General features: G+C 41.1%; 1 protein-coding gene across 7 annotated transcripts in view; it reads right to left on the bottom strand.

The window, feature by feature from the left end:
* Positions 1-19,241, bottom strand: part of LOC132402718 (CAP-Gly domain-containing linker protein 4-like) — a 332,263-nt gene that overhangs the window by 276,374 nt on the left and 36,648 nt on the right. For all 7 annotated transcript variants that reach the window (XM_059985680.1, XM_059985681.1, XM_059985679.1 and 4 more), the window contains exons 3-4: positions 11,278-11,417; positions 4,970-5,063 (exon numbers count right to left, since the gene is read on the bottom strand). In XM_059985680.1, coding sequence (XP_059841663.1) covers positions 4,970-5,063; positions 11,278-11,417 — 234 coding nt within the window. The remainder of the gene's footprint in view (positions 1-4,969; positions 5,064-11,277; positions 11,418-19,241) is intronic.

Below are 19,241 nucleotides of genomic sequence, written 5' to 3' on the forward strand. Positions count from 1 at the left end.
CTATTATTTTAGTCTAGTTCTCATTCTCTCTTTTTCCCCCCTCACTATAATCTCTTTTATTTCCAATAATTCTCCACCTTCCCCCCCAGCCCATTTCCCTCCAGCCTATCACTTCCCAGGTCTCTACTTTATCCCTCCCCCCCACTTCTTATCCCCCCTCGACCATCCCATGTTACTTCACTCCTAATAAAGGGTTTCGGCCCGAAATGTCGTTATTACCTCCTCCCATAGATGCTGTCTGGCCTGCTGAGTTCTGCCAGCATTTTGTGTTTTTTAGTTCTGATTAACTTTTTTTATATATTGTAAAGTTGGCTTGGAGTTGGGTAGTGGGAGGGTGGGGTGGTAACTAACTTTACACGATTCTACAATGAGTGTACAATTCTACAATGGGTGCTTTGCTTAATTGTTATGAATTGTACTTTGATATGTTTGTTTTGCACTGTATAAACCTCTTTTTCTTTATTGTTTTGTTGCATTGTAAAAACTCATTAAAAAAAAAAGTTTGTGTCAGGGAACACTTTGCATCCAGTGACCACAATGCCATTAGTTTCAAAGCAAATATGCAAAGAGATAGGTCTGATCCACAGGTTGAGATTCTAAATCGAAGCAAGGCCAATTTTGATGGCATCAGAAATCATATAGCATGCATGAATTGGGACAGGATGTTTTCTCGCAAAGGTGTACTTGGAAAGTAGAAGCCCTTCAAAAAAAAAAACATTTTGAGAGTACAAGGCTTGTATGTACCTGTCAGATAACAGATAACAGAAGGTAAAGATAACAGATGTAGGGAACCTTGGTTTTCGAGAGATATTGAGGCCCTGGTTAAGAGAAAAAATGAGGTACATAGCAGGCACAGGCAAGTAGGGACAAATGAGTTGCTTGTGGAGTTGCTTATGAAATGCATGAGAGCACTTATGAAAGAAACCAGGAAGACTAAAAGAAAGCATAAAGTTGCTCTAGCAGTTAAGGAGCAGGAGAATCTTAAGGATTCTACAGGTATATTAAGAGCAAAAGGATTGCCAGAGACAAAACTGGTCCTTTGGAAGACCAGAATGGTAATCCATGTGTGGAGCCGAAACAGATGGGGGAAGATCTTAAATGCATTTTTTGCACCTGTATTTTGTCAGGAGTCAGATACAGAGTCTATAGAAGTGAGGCAAAGAGGCATCAATTTCATGAACCCTGTACAGATTACAGAGTACAAGATGTTTGCTACCTTGAGGCAAATCAGGGTGGATAAATCTCTAAGGCTTGATAAGATGTTCCCTCGGACCCTGTGAGAGGCAAGTGCAGAAATTGATGAATTGCCCTTGTAATGATATTTAAAACATCCTTAGCGACAGGAGAGGTACCAAAGAATTGGAAGATAGCCAAAGTTGTTCCACTGTTGAAAAAGACTCTAAACAGAAACCAGGTAATTATATGCCAGTGAGTTTGACATCAGTTTTGGGAAAGTTATCGCAAAAGCCCAGGTATAGGTTTTTGGATAGACATGGACTGATTCAGCATGGCTTCATGCATGGTAGGCAATGTCTAACCAATCTTAAGGAATTTTTTTGAAGACGTTACCAGGCAAGTGGATGAAGGCAAGACAGTGGATGTTGTCTGCTTAGACATGTATCACGGTAACACATGGGAGACTGGTCAAGAAGGTTCAGTTGCTCAGCATCCAGGGGGCAGTAAATTGAATTAGACATTGGCTTTGTGGGAGAAGACAGAGAGTGGTAGTTGAGGGTCTCCTCTCTGACTAGAGGTCTATGACTACTGGTGTGTCACTGGGATCAGTGCTGGGTCCTTTGTTGCTTGTCATCTACATCAAAGGTCTGGATGATTATGTGGTTAACTGGATCAGCAAATTTACGGATTACACCAAAGGCTGTAGTGGACAGCGAGGAAGACTATCATGACTTGCAAAGGAAAAATCAGCTGGAAAAATGGGCTGAAAAATGGCAGAAGGAATTTGATACAGACAAGTGTGAGGTTTTACACTTTGGTAGGACCAATCAGGGTAGTTCTTACACAGTGAACAATAGGGCACTTAAAAGTGTGATAGAACAAAGGGATCTGGGAATGCAGGTCCATGATTCACTGAAAGTGGAATCAAAGGTAGAAAGGATCGTAAAGAAAGGTTTTGGCACTTTGGCCTTCATGAGTCAATGTACTGAGTACAGAAGATTGGATGTTATGTTGAAGCTGTATAAGATATTGGTGAGGCCTAATTTGGAGTATTATGTGCAGTTTTGGTCACCTACCTATAAGAAGGACGTAAACATGGTTGAAGGAGTGCAGAGAAAATTTACAAGGATGTTACTGGGTCTGGAGGATTGGAGTTATGAGGAAAGGATGAATAGGTTAAGTACTGTATTCTTTAGAACATAGAAGGTTGAGAGATTTGATAGAGGTATACAAAATTATGAGGGGTATAGATAGTAAACGAAAGCAGGCTTTTTCCACTGAGGTTGGATGGGAGTACAACTAGAGGTCATGGGTGAGAAGTTTAAGGGGAACACGAATGGAAACTTCTTCACTCAGAGGGTCATGTGAGGGTGGAATGAGCAGCTAGCACAAGTAGTGCATGAAAGTTTAATTTCAAGGTTTAAGAGAAGTTTGTATAGGTATATGGAGGGCTATAGTGCTGGTGCAAGTCGTTGGGAGTAAGCAGTTTAAATGGTTTCCACGTGGACTAGATGGGCAGAAAGGCCTGTTTCTTTGCTGTACTTCGTTTGACTTTAAATCTGTCCTCCACTACTAGATGCACTGGATAAACCAACAGATTTGCAAGCTAGATTACTATGTTTAGGTGATCTGGGCAAGTACAGGTAAGATGTCCAGGTATGATTTCGGGAAAGACATCTCACATGCAAAGTAGTAGTTCTGGATTAAACTTAATCACAGAGGAATGCTGGACAACTGTGGAATGGCTTGAATGCCATCACGTCTTACAAAGAAAAACCAAGCAACATAAATGGCAACAAGGCTTCACTGCCTTTGTCATGTAGGCCATGACGTTCATGTGTCCTGTATGAATCTCACAATACAGACCATATATAACAATTACCAGGTGAATGGAGGAAGTTCTTTACAGTTACATTCAAAACTTCCATGGAAATACCTATTCCAACTAACTTCTGGGTGCCCTTGACTTACGATCGTAAGACAATAATACAAAGCAGCTGAATTAGGCCATTTGGCCCATTGAACCTGTATGTCATTTCATTACAGCTGATATACTATTCCTCTCCACTCCATTCTTCCGTGTTCTCCTGCTAACCTTTGATGTCCTTACTAATCAAGAAACTAACAACTTCTGCTTTAAAGATACCCAATGACTTGCTCTCCACAGCCATCTGTGGAAATGAATTGCACAGATTCACCACCCTCTGACTAAACAAACTCCCCTTCATCTCTGCTCTTAAAAGACATCCTTCTAATCTGACACTGTGCCCTCTGGTCCTAGACTCCCCAACTACAGGAAATATCCTTTGCATGCCAATTCTATTTAGGCAATTCAATATTTGATAGGCTTCAATGAGTATCCCCCCTTATTCTTCTAAACTCCAGCAAGTACAGGCCCAAGGTCATCAAATGATCCTCATATATTAGCCCTTTCTTTCCTGGGATTATCCTCATGAACCTCCTCTGGACCTTCTCCAATGACAGCACATACTTTCTTAGATAAGGGGCCAAAGCTACTCACAATACTTCAAGTGCAGTATGACTAATGTCTTTTAAATGCCTCAACGTTCCAGTCCACCCAAAATAATAACTGCCTTCCTTACCACTGACTCAACCTGCAAGTTAACCTTCAGGGAATCCTGTAAGAGAACTCCCAAGTCCCTCTGCACCTCTGATTACTGAATTTGCTCCCCACTTAGAAAATAGTCTATGCCTTTATTCCTTCCACCAAAGTGCTGGAGAATACATTTTTCTACACTATATTCCATCTTCCCTTTCTTTGCCCATTCTCCTTATCCAAGTCATTCTGTAGGCTCCTTGCTTCCTCATCACTACCTGCTCCTCCTCTTATCTTTGTAGCTTTCCTGATCACTAAAAATGACTGGGTATCATTTCCGATTAATTTGAAAAATGCAAGAATATTGCTTTGGGAATACAAAGAAGCACAACAAAAAACAATGGAAGAAGTAACCCAATAAACTGCCCACCCTCTTGCCCTATAACATACCTACAGTTACCATACGAGTCTCGTTAGTTTCCTTAGAACTCATAAAACTGGAGTGAAAGCAAGTCATCCTCAATCATAAGGGGCTATATCAGGAGCTGTCAAATTTGCAATAAGTCAATATATCAGTGTTAGATACTGTCCCAACCTTGGGAATGATAGAGTCTGTATTTATTTAAAACATCCTGAATAGAAAAATACCAGAAAAGACAGTTAAGTGGGCTCTTAAATGGTAGACATACACTAAATATTGAAAATTAGTAAACATTAGCACAAACTGCATATAGTTTATCTGCCCATATTTTTCAAATATAGCTCAATTAGCTATCTTGTGTTTTTTAAAAAAAAATAATTGACTGCTTTTAAAGTATACTGCCAGAAGCTGAATAAGATTAAATGAAACATGATGGAAGGAGATTTGCTAAAACTAGGTGGATCATAATGCCTGGTTCGATATAATGTTTATAACTGTGATACAATTATAATGATCTTGTACTTTAAAATGTGTTCACGAGGGTATACTAGATGTTGCTAACAAAATGGTCTGATAAACAATCAAATTTCAAAAATAAATAGAAGGATCCCACAGGCTTTTATGTTACCCTGTCAAATATTTGCTCAATAAGTGCTCAACCTGTTTATGATTCCACTGTACCGGTTATTTTGACTGAAAGACAATAAGACCCACCAGTAAAATGTTCATGTTACCAAATACACTGATGAAACTGAGGGTGCAGAGCAAACTATTAACAAAAAAATCATTTAATTTACAATTCATTTACAACTCACCAATTCCTTGAGCCCCAGCTTTGCAGGTGTAATGTAGAAGAGTCATATCTGTCAAACCATCTCTGTCATTCACATGGCATCCTCGATTCAGAATCTAAAGCAATTACATGAGAAAGGAGATAATCGAAGATTCCTTTGTTTTCTAAACTTCAGGTAATTGCACATGACAATTAACTGAGGAAAATAAATAAAACTGCAGATGCTAGAACTTGAAACAAAAGCAGGAAAACAGTGTTTGTTTTAATTAAGAACACACACAAAATGCTGGTAGAACACAGCAGGCTAAGCAGCATCTATAGGGAGAAGCGATGTCCATGTTTCGGGCTGAGACCCTTCGTCAGGACTAATCGAAAGGAAAGATAGAAAGAGATTTGAAAGTAGAGTGGGGAGGGGGAAATGCGAAATGATAGGAGAAGACTGGAGGGGGTGGGATGAAGCTAAGAGCTGGGAAGGTGATTGGCGAAAGTGATACAGAGCTGGAGAAGGCAAAGAATCATGGGACGGGAGGTCTCAGGAGAAAGAAAGGGGGGGGGGGGAAGCACCAGAGGGAGATGGAGAACAGGCAAACAACTAAATAAGTCAGGGATGGGGTAAGAAGGGGAGGAGGGACATTAACGGAAGTTAGAGAAGGCAATATTCATGCCATCATGTTGGAGGCTACCCAGCCGGTATATAAGGTGTTGTTCCTCCAACCTGAGTTTGGATTCATTTTGACAATAGAGGAGGCCATGGATAGACATATCAGAATGGGAATGGGACGTGGAATTAAAATGTTTGGCCACTGGGAGAACCTGCTTTTTCTGGTGGACCGAGCGTAAGTTTTCCACGAAATGGTCCCCCAGTCTGCGTTGGGTCTCGCCAATATATAAAAGGCCATACTGGGAGCACCGGACGCAGTATACCACACCAGTCGACTCACAGGTGAAGTGTCGCCTCACCTGGAAGGACTGTCTGGGGCCCTGAATGGTGGTGAGGGAGGAAGTGTAAGGGCAGGTGTAGCACTTGTTCCGTTTACATCTGGGGCCCTGAATGGTGGTGAGGGAGGTGACACTTCACCTGTGAGTCGGCTGGTATGGTATACTGCGTCCGGTGCTCCCGGTGTGAGCTTTTATATATTGGCGAGACCCAAAGCAGACTGGGAGACCGTTTTGTGGAACACCTATGCTCCGTCTGCCAGAAAAAGCAGGATCTCCCAGTGGCCACACATCTTAATTCCACGTCCCATTCCCATTCTGATATGTCTATCCATGGCCTCCTCTATTGTCAAAATGAATCCAAACTCAGGTTGGAGGAACAACACCTTATATACCGGCTGGGTAGCCTCCAACTTGATGGCATGAACATTGACTTCTCTAACTTCCGTTAATGCCCCTCCTCCCCTTCTTACCCCATCCCTGACATATTTAACTGTTCGCCTGTTCTCCATCTCCCTCTGGTGCTTCTCCCCCTCCTTTCTTTCTCCTGAGGCCTCCCGTCCCATGATCCTTTCCCTTCTCCAGCTCTGTATCACTTTCGCCAATCACCTTTCCAGCTCTTAGCTTCATCCCACCCCCTCCGGTCTACTCCTATCATTTTGCATTTCCCCCTTCCCCCTCTACGTTCAAATCTCTTACTAACTTTCCTTTCAATTAGTCCTGACAAAGGGTCTTGGCCCGAAACGTCGACATCGCTTCTCCCTATAGATGCTGCCTAGCCTGCTGTGTTCTACCAGCATTTTGTGTGTGTTGCTGTTTGAATTTCCAGCATCTGCAGATTTCCTCGTGTTTGTTTTAATTAGTTTTAATGCTTCAGGTCAGCTGCCTTTCCTCAGAGCTGGAGATAGAGTGAAGGGTATACAGTTTTCAAAGCAGAGCCAGGTTTGAGTAAGACAAAAGGATATGTGGAGATAGGTTAAGATTAAAAATAAAATGTTGTTCTTCTTGATTATACTGGACCTCCCTATAGCAGTGGAGGAGGCCTCAGACAGATAAGTTGAAAAGGCTCAGAGACTGAGATTTTAAAAGGTACTGAACAGGAAACTTCGACTAAGTAAAAAGAATGGAACTCTGCCTCCTATTGCACAATACTCATTAATAAATACACATTTAAAACAAAACAGTTAAAGCAAAATCAGCTTTATTAAAGCAAAACCACTGTGTGGTTTGGAGCTGCCACCAAGCAGGATAGAACCAGACGACAGCGCACAGTGAGGACTGCCGAGCGCATCATTGGAGCCTCCCTGCCCTCTATTGTGGACCTGTACTCTTCCAGGTTGAAGAAGAGGGCGGGGAACATCATAAAGGACTCCTCCCATCCTGTGCATGGACTGTTTGAACTGCTTCCGTCTGGTAGGCGCTTCAGATCCCTCCAGACTAAGACTAATAGGCACTGGAGAAGTTTTTTCCCTACTGCGGTCACTTTGCTGAACAGTTAACTGCCGGTTAACTGTCGGCTAACTATTACTTGGATTGCACTACCTGTATGTATAAAAATCTGTATTTTCATTTATATTTATCATTATTATTGTTAAGAGCAGAGAGACAACATCTGCCGGAAGTAAATTCCTTGTATGTGCACAGGTACTTGGCGATTAAAGTCTGATTCTGATTTGTCACATGGATGTCAAAATATCGAAACATATGCACTATTTCTGTCAACGACCAATGTAGTCTGAGGATATGCTGCGGCAGCCCGCAAACTTCTTCAGGTTTCTGATGCCAAAACAGCATTCCCACAATTTACTAACTGTCACACCTCATTACCAGGTGTGGGTAAGCATCCTGACAAGGGTCACCGGTTGAAAAAAAGGCCAGATGGTAAGCAGCAACAGCACATTAATGCAAGGGGTTTTATTTCCAAGTTAACAAAAATGCAAAAGCTGCCCAAAATTTGTAAAGAAAAAATGTATTTTAAAATAGACAATTGAAAACAAACATACATGTATAAAAATTTACAAATATACACAGGCTTTCTCCAGGACACACTTTAACTTTCCAATATAACTATTCACCAACCATCAAATCCAGCCCCCACACCTCTCCAGCAAAGCCAGATTGAGCATTTAAATCTGCCGTCACCTAGCCTAAAAGAAACAGGAAATTCTACTGTTGGTCAGTGGGGATTGATGATCACATGACCAGACCATAGTAATTATTTCAGATGCAGAATTGGAACATTTTAAATAGGGATTCTAACATCCTACAATTTTATTCCACAAGTACCTTAGTTAAACCCACAGACCAGTGTCCGCATGCTCAGATGAATATAAAAGAATACTGCCTCCCCAGCAGTGGTATTGTCTGCACAAGGTGTAGGGCACCTGCTCCCACTAACCCAGGCATAATTTTAGGACAAACCAAACTTCTCTTGGGTCTTTTACGCCGTTCTGCTGTCAAAAAGCCAATGTAACTGATGTGACTGAAAATAAATGAAATTGTTTGGAATGCCTGTATCTAGAATACTTATTTTTATGAGTTATAAACCAACAGAGCACATTCACTGAAGGGATTGTTTGATTAGACAAGCTAACAATTGTTTTACTGTTGGGGTGTATAAATGGTGAACTCCAGAACGGGAGAACAATATGTGTGAGCTACTGGGAAAATTAGAGCAAGAACAGAACGAGCAGTGACTAACCAGGCAAAGGGGCAAGGTTTGATGGTGAATTAGGATTGTTCACCTGTTCTGTCACACTAGCCTTCACTAACCCATATGTCTCCTGAATGTGGGAGGAAAACAGAGCACCCAGAGGAAACCCACACAGCCATAGGGGGAACGTACAGATTCTTTACAGGCAGTGGTGAGAATTGAAACCCCATTACGGGCACTGTAAACCATACTAGCCACTACACAACCATGCTGCCCTACTACACTGTTGTGTGTTACTGAGCGATCTTCAGAACAAACTTTTTTTGTGGATGCATCTAGGTCCAGTGCTTAAAAAATGTTTGAAAGCCCCATATAGTTGGTTAAGGTTGGATCATCTATTACCAGCAGGACAATAACTCTCGCTGTCACTACTCACATATTTCACAGACCAACAATTCAGCCATGGCAAGTACATTAAACACATTGACACTGCAAGACACTCACAAACGTCCTTACTTCTCGCGTGGCAGAAGGGTCCCAACGTTATGGCTGAAATGTGGTGAGCACATTAAAGTCATTAACAAGACTGAGACACATAGCTTCTCAGAGGCATAACACTGACCATAAAGATGCACAGTAGGCACTCGATCTGGACATTCAGAAAATGCAAGGGTTTCTCAGGCTGAAGGAATCTTCAGTCTGGAGTGACACACAAGACCATTAAGACATAGGAGCAGAATTAGGCAATCTGGCCCATCAAGTCTGCTCTGCCATTCAATCATGGCTGATCCTTTTTTCTATCTCCTCCTCAAACCCAGTTCCTGGCTTTCTCCCCATAGCCTTTGATGCCATGATCAATCTCTGCCTTAAATACACCCAATGACCTGGCCTCCACAGCTGAATGTGGCAACAGATTCCATAAATTCACCACTCTTTGGCTAAAGAAATTTCTCTGTATCTGTTTTGAAAGGGCACCCCTCTATCCTGATGCTATGCCCCTTGTTATAGACTCTCCTACATGGGAAACCTCCTTTCCACATCTACTCTGTCTAGGCCTTTCAACATTTGAAAGGTTTCAAAGAGATACTGAGTACAGTGAGTACAGACTCAGAGCCATCAAACATTCTTCGTATGATAACCCTTTCATTCCTGGAATCATCCTTGTGAACCTCCTCTGGACCTTATCCAATGCCAGCACACCTTTTCTAAGAGGAGAAGCCCAAGACTGTCCACAAGGCCTCCCCAGTGCCTTATAAACCCTCAGCATTACATCCTTGCTCTTATATTCTAGACCTCTTGAAATTAATGCTAACATGGCAATTGCCTTCCTCACCACCGATTCAACTTGCAAGTTAACCTACAGGGTGTTCTGCACAAGGACTCTCCAGTCCCTCTGCATCTCAGATTCCTTTATTTTATCTCCATTTAAAAAATAGTCCACACATGTATTTCCACTACCAAAGTGCATGACCATTCATTTTCCAACATTGTATTTCATTTTCCATTTTTGTGCCCAATCTCCTAACTGTCTAAGTCCTTCTGCATCCTGCCTGTTTCCTCAACACCCTCTGTCCCCCATCAATCTTCATATCACCTGCAAACTTAGCAACAAAGCCATATATTCCATCATCTTATTAATTTACATACAGCATAAAAACAAGTGGTCCCAACACCAACTCCTGCAGAATACCACTAGTCACTGGAAGCCAACCAGAAAAGGATCCTTTTATTCCCACTCACTGCCTCCTATCAAGCAGCCAATGCTCTAACCATGTCAGTAACTTTCATGTAATACATGGCTTTTAACTTGCTAAGCAGCCTCATGTGTGGCACCTTGTCAAACACCTTCTGAAAGTCCAAATATACAACATCCACTGCATCCCCTTTATCTATCCTACTTGTAATCTCCTCAAAGAATTCCAACAGACACATACATGCAGTCTATCCCTCTCTTAGGAAACCATAATCTGAGTAAAGTGACATTCCCAAGCAATATAAAAGCTCATTATTGAAGGTGCAAGTAAAATCACCTTCCCTTGTACAGACAGAATGTGTCACATGTTGAACAGTATACTGCACGTTGAAAGACAAGATCATATATTAACTGTCCTTGACATCATGCCATCTCCTCCAGTCACTAAGGCTCTCACTTTACAAATGTGAAAGGTAACCATCTCAGGGTTCATTAAAAGTCACAGCAAGACTATTACAACCGCTTTCAACCTTGTTCAAATATTAAATCATATTATCAACATTCACAAATAATTACAGTATCTCTTCAAATATGCTAGGTCCCAGGTTTCTATCTGCTGGTATTAAAACCTAATTTCCTACAAGTGGTCCTAATTGAGTGGTAATTGCATATTTTTCATATAATTTGTGACATTACCTGTCAGTTTCAGGTGCTCTGGCATTATATATGAGGAATGTTATGATTAAAAGCTAGATTACAAGGATTCCAGTCACAAACAAGAGAAAATCTGCAGATGCTGGATATCCAAGCAATACACACAAAATGTTGCAGGAACTCAACAAGCCAGGTAGCATCTATGGAAAAGAGTACAGTCGATGTTTCAGGCTGAGACCCTTCAGCAGGACTGATAACAGTTGCTACAAAGTACCTACTACATTTAAAAGCTATTTATGCAATAACTAATTTCTCTGTGATAAAAAAAATGTTGCACAATTGAATTTCCAGGATGCCAGGTATAGTAACAAAGAAAATGTAAATTATAGATTACCTCATTTCCAATCACATCAATATGCTGCTGAACTTGTGGAACCCATTGACGCAGGATAGCGAACAATTCTGGCACGGTTGTTTCAGGATCACGCAGGATTTGCCTGCATGCTGGGTCTTGTGGATCAAAGAAAGAAAATTCTGAAAATGAAACATTTAAATAAAATTATTAGTCTCTTACTAGTTGTAACTGGTATTTTGATAACAAATTTGTGAAAGAAATACCACTCCATTACTCAAACCCATTCACTTTGCCACAAACATTCCGGCCCTTTATCCCCTCAAGTGTTTGCTACCCACATAAAAATTAGACATTCACAATTTTACAGCTTTTTAAAAATTACAAGCAGTAATACTATTTTATTTTTGTTGGGAACAGGGTTTAACGAGAGGCAAACACAAAGTACACTGAAGATGCTGTGGTCAAATCAACGCGTATAAACAAGCTGAAGGAACTCAGCAGATCGGGTAGCATCCGTGGAAATGAGCAGTCAACGTTTCCACGGATGCTACCCAATCTGCTGAGTTCCTCCAGCTTGTTTGTACGTGTTGATTTAACAAGAGGCAGGTGTTATTGATCATGAATTATTGCCACACAAGACAGGAGAAGAAATAGCGTGATGGAAGGGAAAGAGCAGAAGAAAGTGGCAGACAGATTATTTGGGAGAGGGGAAAGGGAATTAACAGAAACTAATTAAACAGAAAAATGGTAGTCAATTGCGCTTGTGACAACAAGAAAAGAAAACAAATTGCAAACAGAACAGCCACAAACAGCAGGATCCCTCAGAAGCCATCCATTTCAATTTGACTTCCCATTCCCATTCAACATGTCTGTCCATGGCCACCCTCTACTGCCACGATGAGATCACTCTCAGACTGGAAGAACAATACCTCATACTCCATCTGGGTTTCTTCCAATCTGATAGCATGAATATCAATTTCTCTAACCTCTGGTAATTTCTTCCTCCCCCGCCCTATCCCTTCTCTCTTTTACAATTCTCCATTCTGGTTCTCGTTCACTTCTCCTCTTCTCCTTGCCTGTCCAGCTTCTCCATCTTCTTTCCCTTTCTTCCATTTTCCACTGTCACCTCTTACCAGATTCCTTCTTGTTTTGTCCCTTTTCTTTTCCACCTATCACCTCCTAGCTTCTTACCTCATGCCTCTTCCCCCACTCACCCACCCTCCCCCTCACCTGGTTTCACCAATCAACTACCAGCTTGTACTCTTTCTTTTTCTAGCATTTGCCATTTTCTTTTCCAGTTCTGATGAAGACTCAGCCCGAAACATCGACTGTTTATTCCCTTCCATTCATGCTGCCTGGCTTTAAGAGGTCCTCCAGCATTTTGTATGTATTGCGCAAAAATTGCAAACATGTATTTTTGAACAAATAATTAACTTACCGTTTTGAAATGCTATCATGTACTTAAGTACTTCTGTGTTTTAACATTTCTATTTACATATATTTTAGATGTTTGTAGCATTTGGAAGTTTGTGTGCCTCAATGACCCAGAGAGCTATGGTGGCTAGAGTCAGGGCATTGTGCTTTTATTCTTAGCATCACCGATGCCAAATAGGCCAAATAGTAGAGGTCAGACTAAGAGCACTCCAACGGTCCTCCAGTTTTGGAGGTTCAGCTCAGGGCAAACAATCTTGACTGGTCAAAACAAATGGTTGCAGAAATAGCAATGAAGAATCCTTCTTTATCTGTGTGCAGTGACATTCCTGAGTCTCCATTCAGAACTTGCATGGCTGACAGTAATGAAAACCAAGAGAAAGCTACTGGCATGATGAAGGAAGCCCTGAACACTGCCAAGATCAAGACCAAAATTGTTTTTTGGAACCAAGTACAACACTGGCAAGCTAGCAGAAATAGCTACAGAAATGCATTGTTACAACCTGGGTGTCAGTGAAAGCAAATGGATAGAAACTGACAAACTAAAGGCAGCAACTGGTGAAAAAAGGTCTATACTCAAGAAGGGAAGACAGTCAGCATCTTGATGGTCAGCTGTCATTTTGAAGAAGGGTATTGAGAAATGCTTGCTAGAGTGAAAACCAATCAATAGTAGGCTGATGAGGGTCAAATTGAAAGTGAAGCAAGTGAACATGACTGTGATCCAGTACTATATTCCAACTAAAGATAGTGATACTGAAGAAAAGAATATCCTCTATGATCAGCTGTAATCAGAGGTAGAGTTAACATCACATCGTGACCTGATCATACCAAAGTGGGAAATAACAACGCACATTTCACTAGGGTCATGGGTGCACATGAATGTGGAATGATGAATAACAATGGTTGAAAGACTGGTGGAATTCAGTCTCATAACATTCTGGTCATAGGAGGAATGCTCTCTCCGCACCATGAAATCCACAAACTGACATGGTACTCATCCAATGGATGTGACAAGTACCATATTGACCATTTGATGACCAATGGAGACAATTCTTGCAGGATGTAAATGTGAAGAGAGGACCAGATACAGGAAGTCATCACCACCTTATTGTAGCAGTGATGAAATTCAAGCTGAGAAACAATGGGACTAGAACACATGTACAAAGACATTTTGATGTTGAGAACTTAAGGATACTAGTGTGAGATCTGCCTTCACCATTCAGCTCAAGAACAGATTCCGGGCCTGGCAAGACCTTGACGAAGATGTGTCTGTAAACAAGATCAACACAATATGGAAATGGATTGCCTCAGTCTTCATGGAAAGCAGCAAGGCTTGGTCTAGGATAGAAAACTGGAAAGAAGAACAAAGCAACATCCACAAAATGCTGGAAGAACTCAGCAGACCAGGCAGCATCCATGGAAAAGAGTACAGTTGACATTTCAGGCTGAGACCCTTCAGCAGAACTGGTGAAGGGTCTCCGCGCAAACATTAACTGTACTCTTTTCTACATATGCTGCCCTGGCCTGCTGAGTTGCTCCTGCAGTTTGTGTGTGACGCTCAGATTTCCAGCACCTGCAAATTTTCTCGTTTGTGTATAACAACAAAGCATGGATACAGCGGGAAACATGCTCAGCTATAGAAGAAAGACGGAAATTAAGAAGGTGTTAGGTGCAAAGTCGACATGAATTAAGGTGAAACTTCAATGAGCATATATTGAAGCTAACAAGAAAGAGAAGAGACTTGTAAGAAAGGACAAGATAGTCTACACCGAAGACCTTGCAGAGCAGGCTCAAGCAGTATCCAGTTGAGGTGATTAGGGAAATATATACAAAATTTCAAAATTGGTATCTGGAAACTTCCAGGTCAGATCCAGCGGTCCCATGAGAGATAATAACTGTCTGCTTTTGACAACTGAGAAAGAGCAAGAAACACTATGGACAAAGTATTTTAGAAAATTACCAAATAGACCACCACCAGATGAAGAACCTGACATTTAATAATCTGCAGAGGACCTCAACATCAACACAGATCCACCCAAAAAAAGAGATTACTGTTGTGATTAAATGAAAGAACAACAATGCTCCAGGACATGACAATTTGAACGTTGAACTGTTCAAAGCTGAACTAAAAGTTGCAGCAGCCATCCTGCAACCACTGTTTACTATAATCTGGGAATAGGGACAAGTACCCAAGAAATGGACAAACAGAGTTACTGTTAGGATCCCCAAGAAAAGAGCACTAAGTGATTGCAACAACCAGCGTGGCATCACAGTTTTGTCAGTGTCCAGCAAGATTCACACCAAAGTCATTGTCCAATCGACTACAAATGCTGTTGATGTGTGCTTGGGGAAAGAGCAAGCTGACTTCAGGAAGAATAGAGGCCGTGTTGAACAGATCTTCCTGCTGCGTAACTTCATAGAATAGTGCACAGAGTGGCAGAGACAAATGTATGTGAATTTCATGGCCTTGAAAGGGCTTTTGATAGCAACCACAGGGAGAGCCTCTGGCAAATTCTTAGATAATACAGGATACCTTCCAAAACTGCCCAGCTTATTCAGAGTTTCTGTGCTACTTTTACCTGCACAGTTGGGGACTGTAATTTGAGCTTCAACGTCAAGACAGGAGTTAGGAAAGGCTGCCATGTCAGTGATATTGTTTATCCTGATGATTGATGGGGTTGAGGCAAACAATGAAAGATAAGCAGAGAGGCATTAGGTGGGCTCTATTCTCTATTTAGAAGATCTTGATGTTGTGGGTGACCTTGTATTACTAATGCCTCAGCACCGCACCTGTGTATCTTTGGTGGACAGGCTGAACTTAAGAGTCAGCCAGAGAAAGACTGAGACTGTGACCCTTAACGTGGAGTCTCCTCCGCCCATCAAGGCATATATCATTGATTACCCAGCAGCGGCAGATTCATTTACCTGAGAACATCATTTGGCAAGATGGTGGGATGAAGGATGGCATCCAGTGCTGACTCAGCAAAGCTAGAAACATTTTCAGATCAATGAGCAACTTATGGGGATCACCAAGTACAGTCTCCACACTAAGGTGAAGCTGTACCAGAGCTGTATTCTGTCCACACTCTTGTACCAGTCAGAATGTTGGCACATGACAGAGAGCTGTCAGCAGTATACACCATGAGTTCCGGAAGATCCTCCTTATTTTCTGGCCAAGAAAGATCTCCAACCATGCCCTATTCCCTCAGTGTCATCAAGAGGACATGGCCACAATCGTCATCAAGAAACATTGGCGATGGATTGTGCACGTGATGAGTAGATTCCATCATCAAGACAGCACTTCACTGGACCCTTGAAGGGCGGAGAAAACGTCGGACACCGAAGACTACTTGGCACCATATCACTGAGGCAGAAATGAGGACCCAGAACTACACCTGGGGCACAATAGAGAAAATAGCCAAGGACAGACAGAATTGGAGGACCTTCATTGTTGCCCTAAGTACTAGCAGCGTAGTAAGCACTAAGTAAGAAAGACACCAATTACACTAAAATTAAATGACACGGAGTATACTGACCACTCAGCTCAAAGAACAAAACCTGAGAATTAATCTCAAACATGAAAAAGTCTGCAGATGCTGGAAATCTAAACCAACAAAAGCAAAATGCTGGTGGAATTCAGCAGGCCAGGCAGCATCTATGGAAAAGAAGTAAATAAGTCAACGTTTCGGACCAAGACCTCTCTTCGGGACCAGAAAAGGGTCCTGAAGGCGGAATGCAACCCAAAACATCAACTGTTTACTCCTTTCCACATATGCTGCCTGCCCTGATGAGTTCCTCCAGCATTTTGTGAATGTTGCTAGAGAATTAATCTGTTGATGCAGATCAATGTGCTCTAACTTAATGCATTTGACTATATTAAATATATTATTTGGGCAAATGAAGTAACTGGCAATTTCTGGACATATGCTGTTGAAAATTAGTTATTTCTAATATTCCAATCCAGACAAATATAGGACCTTGTAAAAGTATTCACCCTCCAAAACTTTGTTCACATAAATGAGTATTACAACCAGGGATTTTGAACAATTTAACTGAGAATTTTTATTTGTGTATTGTACACTCTTTTTCTTACAGCAGAGCCGAAAAATCATGAAAAACTAAAACTTCAAAATGTCAGTAGTTCAAAAGAATGCATTCCTTTTGCTCAGTACTTAGTTGAACGACCTCTTGCAGCTACACAGCTAGTACTCTTTTTGGATATCTACATTAGCTTTGTACAACATGATGGAGCAAGATTTGCCCATCCCGCCTTATAAATTTCTCAAGCTAGGCCAGTCAAGTTGGGTAGCGGCAGTGGACAGCAACCTTAAAGATATTTGAACGGGTTAAGGTCAGGACTCCGACTGGGCCACCCTTGGACATAAATTTTCTTAGTTTGAAGCCACTCCATGCTTGCTCTAGCAGTGTGCTTTGGGGCTCTGTTCTGCTGAAAGATTAACTTCCTCTCCAGTTTAAGATTCTGGGAAAGGCTAGCAGGTTTTTATTTAGGCTCTCCCTGTATATAGCAACATTTATTTTCCCATCAATCCTGAACAGATATCTGGTACCTGTTGCTGAAAAGCATTCCCATAGTATAAAGTATGGTGGAGGTAGCATCATACTAAGTGTACCAAGTACCATTTAGTGTTGAGTCCAAAAGGTTCCACTTTAACCCCATCTGACCACATCTTCCACATTTTTACAATATCTTCTATGTGATGATTGCAAAGACTTTACAAGCAAGGATAAGCTTTTTTTTAAAAAAAAGCCAGGACTTCTTCTTTGCCACTCTTCCATAAAATACCCTTTTTGTGCAAGGCCTTAGAGATTGTGCAGCCATGAACTTCATCTCCAGTTGCAAACACTGACTTCTGCAGCTCACTCAGAGTGACTGTTGGTGTAAAAGTAGCCTCTTTTACAAATGCCGTTCCTCACCAGCGACAAAGTTTAGAAGGGTGGCCTGACCTAGGCTGTGTGGCTGTGGTTTCATATTTTTTCCACTTTTACATGATGGACTGCACTGAGTTCTGAGGTATGTTCAGTGCCTTTGAAATGGACTTGGACTCTTCCCCAGATTTTTGCTTCTCTATTATCATTTCCCTGACTTGTCTTGAATGCTCGTCTTAATTTTGGTTTAGTCTGTTGAAAATGTACCATACTGTTGGGCCTTACAGAGAGAGCAGGTATTTATTCTTTTGAATTCTTTGAAAATAGGTGATCCTCATATTCCTACATCAACAAACTGGCTGATTTGGCAAGGTAATACAGTATATTGCACCTAAAGAAAGTTAACTTGGAAACTACAAAGAGGATGAACATTTCCTCAGCCTCACAATTTTGGTTTATAATTCTTAGTAAATTGTTGACAGGTTTTGAAAATTTTCTTTTGATTTCACATGATGCACAACTACAGCTCAAAAGTCCTATTTCAATATATTTTAAATTTAGAAAATGAGACAGTAAAATGTGAAAATAGTTGTGGGGATGAATACTTTTTCAAGTCACTGTAATTTTAGTAATTATGAATATTAAGACCATTGCATCTGATTAGTTTAATCATAACTGTACAATAATATCCTTAGTATTTGGATGTTAGGTCATCATTGCTGTGTTTTTAAATGTCCAAACATCTTCATTAATTCGCACAACATCATGGAAAATTCATATTTAAGGAATAACTCCCAGATTATGATTACTCTAGATCTACATAGTTTATGAAATGTACAGTGCCTATAAAAAGTATTCACACCGCCCTTTGGAAGTTTTCATGCTTTATTGTTTTGCAATATTGAATGACAGTGGATTTAATTTGGCTTTTATTGACACTGATCAACAGGAAAAGATGCTTTTGTGACAAAGTGAAAACAAGTCTCTACAAAATTATCTCAGTTATTACAAATATAAAACACAAAATAATTGACAGCATAAGTATTCACCCCCTTCAAGTCAGTATTTAATAGATGCATCTTTAGCAACAATTACAGCCTTGAGCCTGTGTGGATAGGTCTCTATCAGCTTTGCACATCTGGACACTGCAATTTTTCCTCATTCTTCTTCACAAAACTGCTCAAACTCTTGTTAGATTGCACGTGGAATGTGAGTGAACAGCCCTTTTCAAGTCCAGCAACAAATTCTCAATTGGATTGATATCTGAACTCTGACTTGGCCGTTCTAGGACATCAACTTTGTTGTTTTTAAGACATTCCTGTGTATCTTTGAGTCATCATCTTGCTAGAAAACAAATCTTCTCCCAAGTGGAAGTTCCCTTGCAGACTGCATCAGGTTTTCTTCCACAATTTCCCTGTATCTTGCTGCATTCATTTTACCCTCCACCTTCACAAGCCTTCTAGGGACTTCTGCAGTGAAGCATCCCCACAGCATGATGCCGCCACCAGCAAGCTTCACAGCAGCAACAGTCTGTTTCTGATGATGTGCGGTGTTTGGCTTACACCAACCATAGCGTTTAGTCTGATGGCCAAAAAGCTCAATTTTGGTTTCATCAGACCAAAGAACCTTCTTTCAGCTGACTTCAGAGTCTCCACACATGCCTTCTGACAAACTCGAACCAAGAT

This window comes from Hypanus sabinus, chromosome 12 (genome assembly GCF_030144855.1).
Source record: "Hypanus sabinus isolate sHypSab1 chromosome 12, sHypSab1.hap1, whole genome shotgun sequence".
Classification (NCBI taxonomy): domain Eukaryota; kingdom Metazoa; phylum Chordata; class Chondrichthyes; order Myliobatiformes; family Dasyatidae; genus Hypanus; species Hypanus sabinus.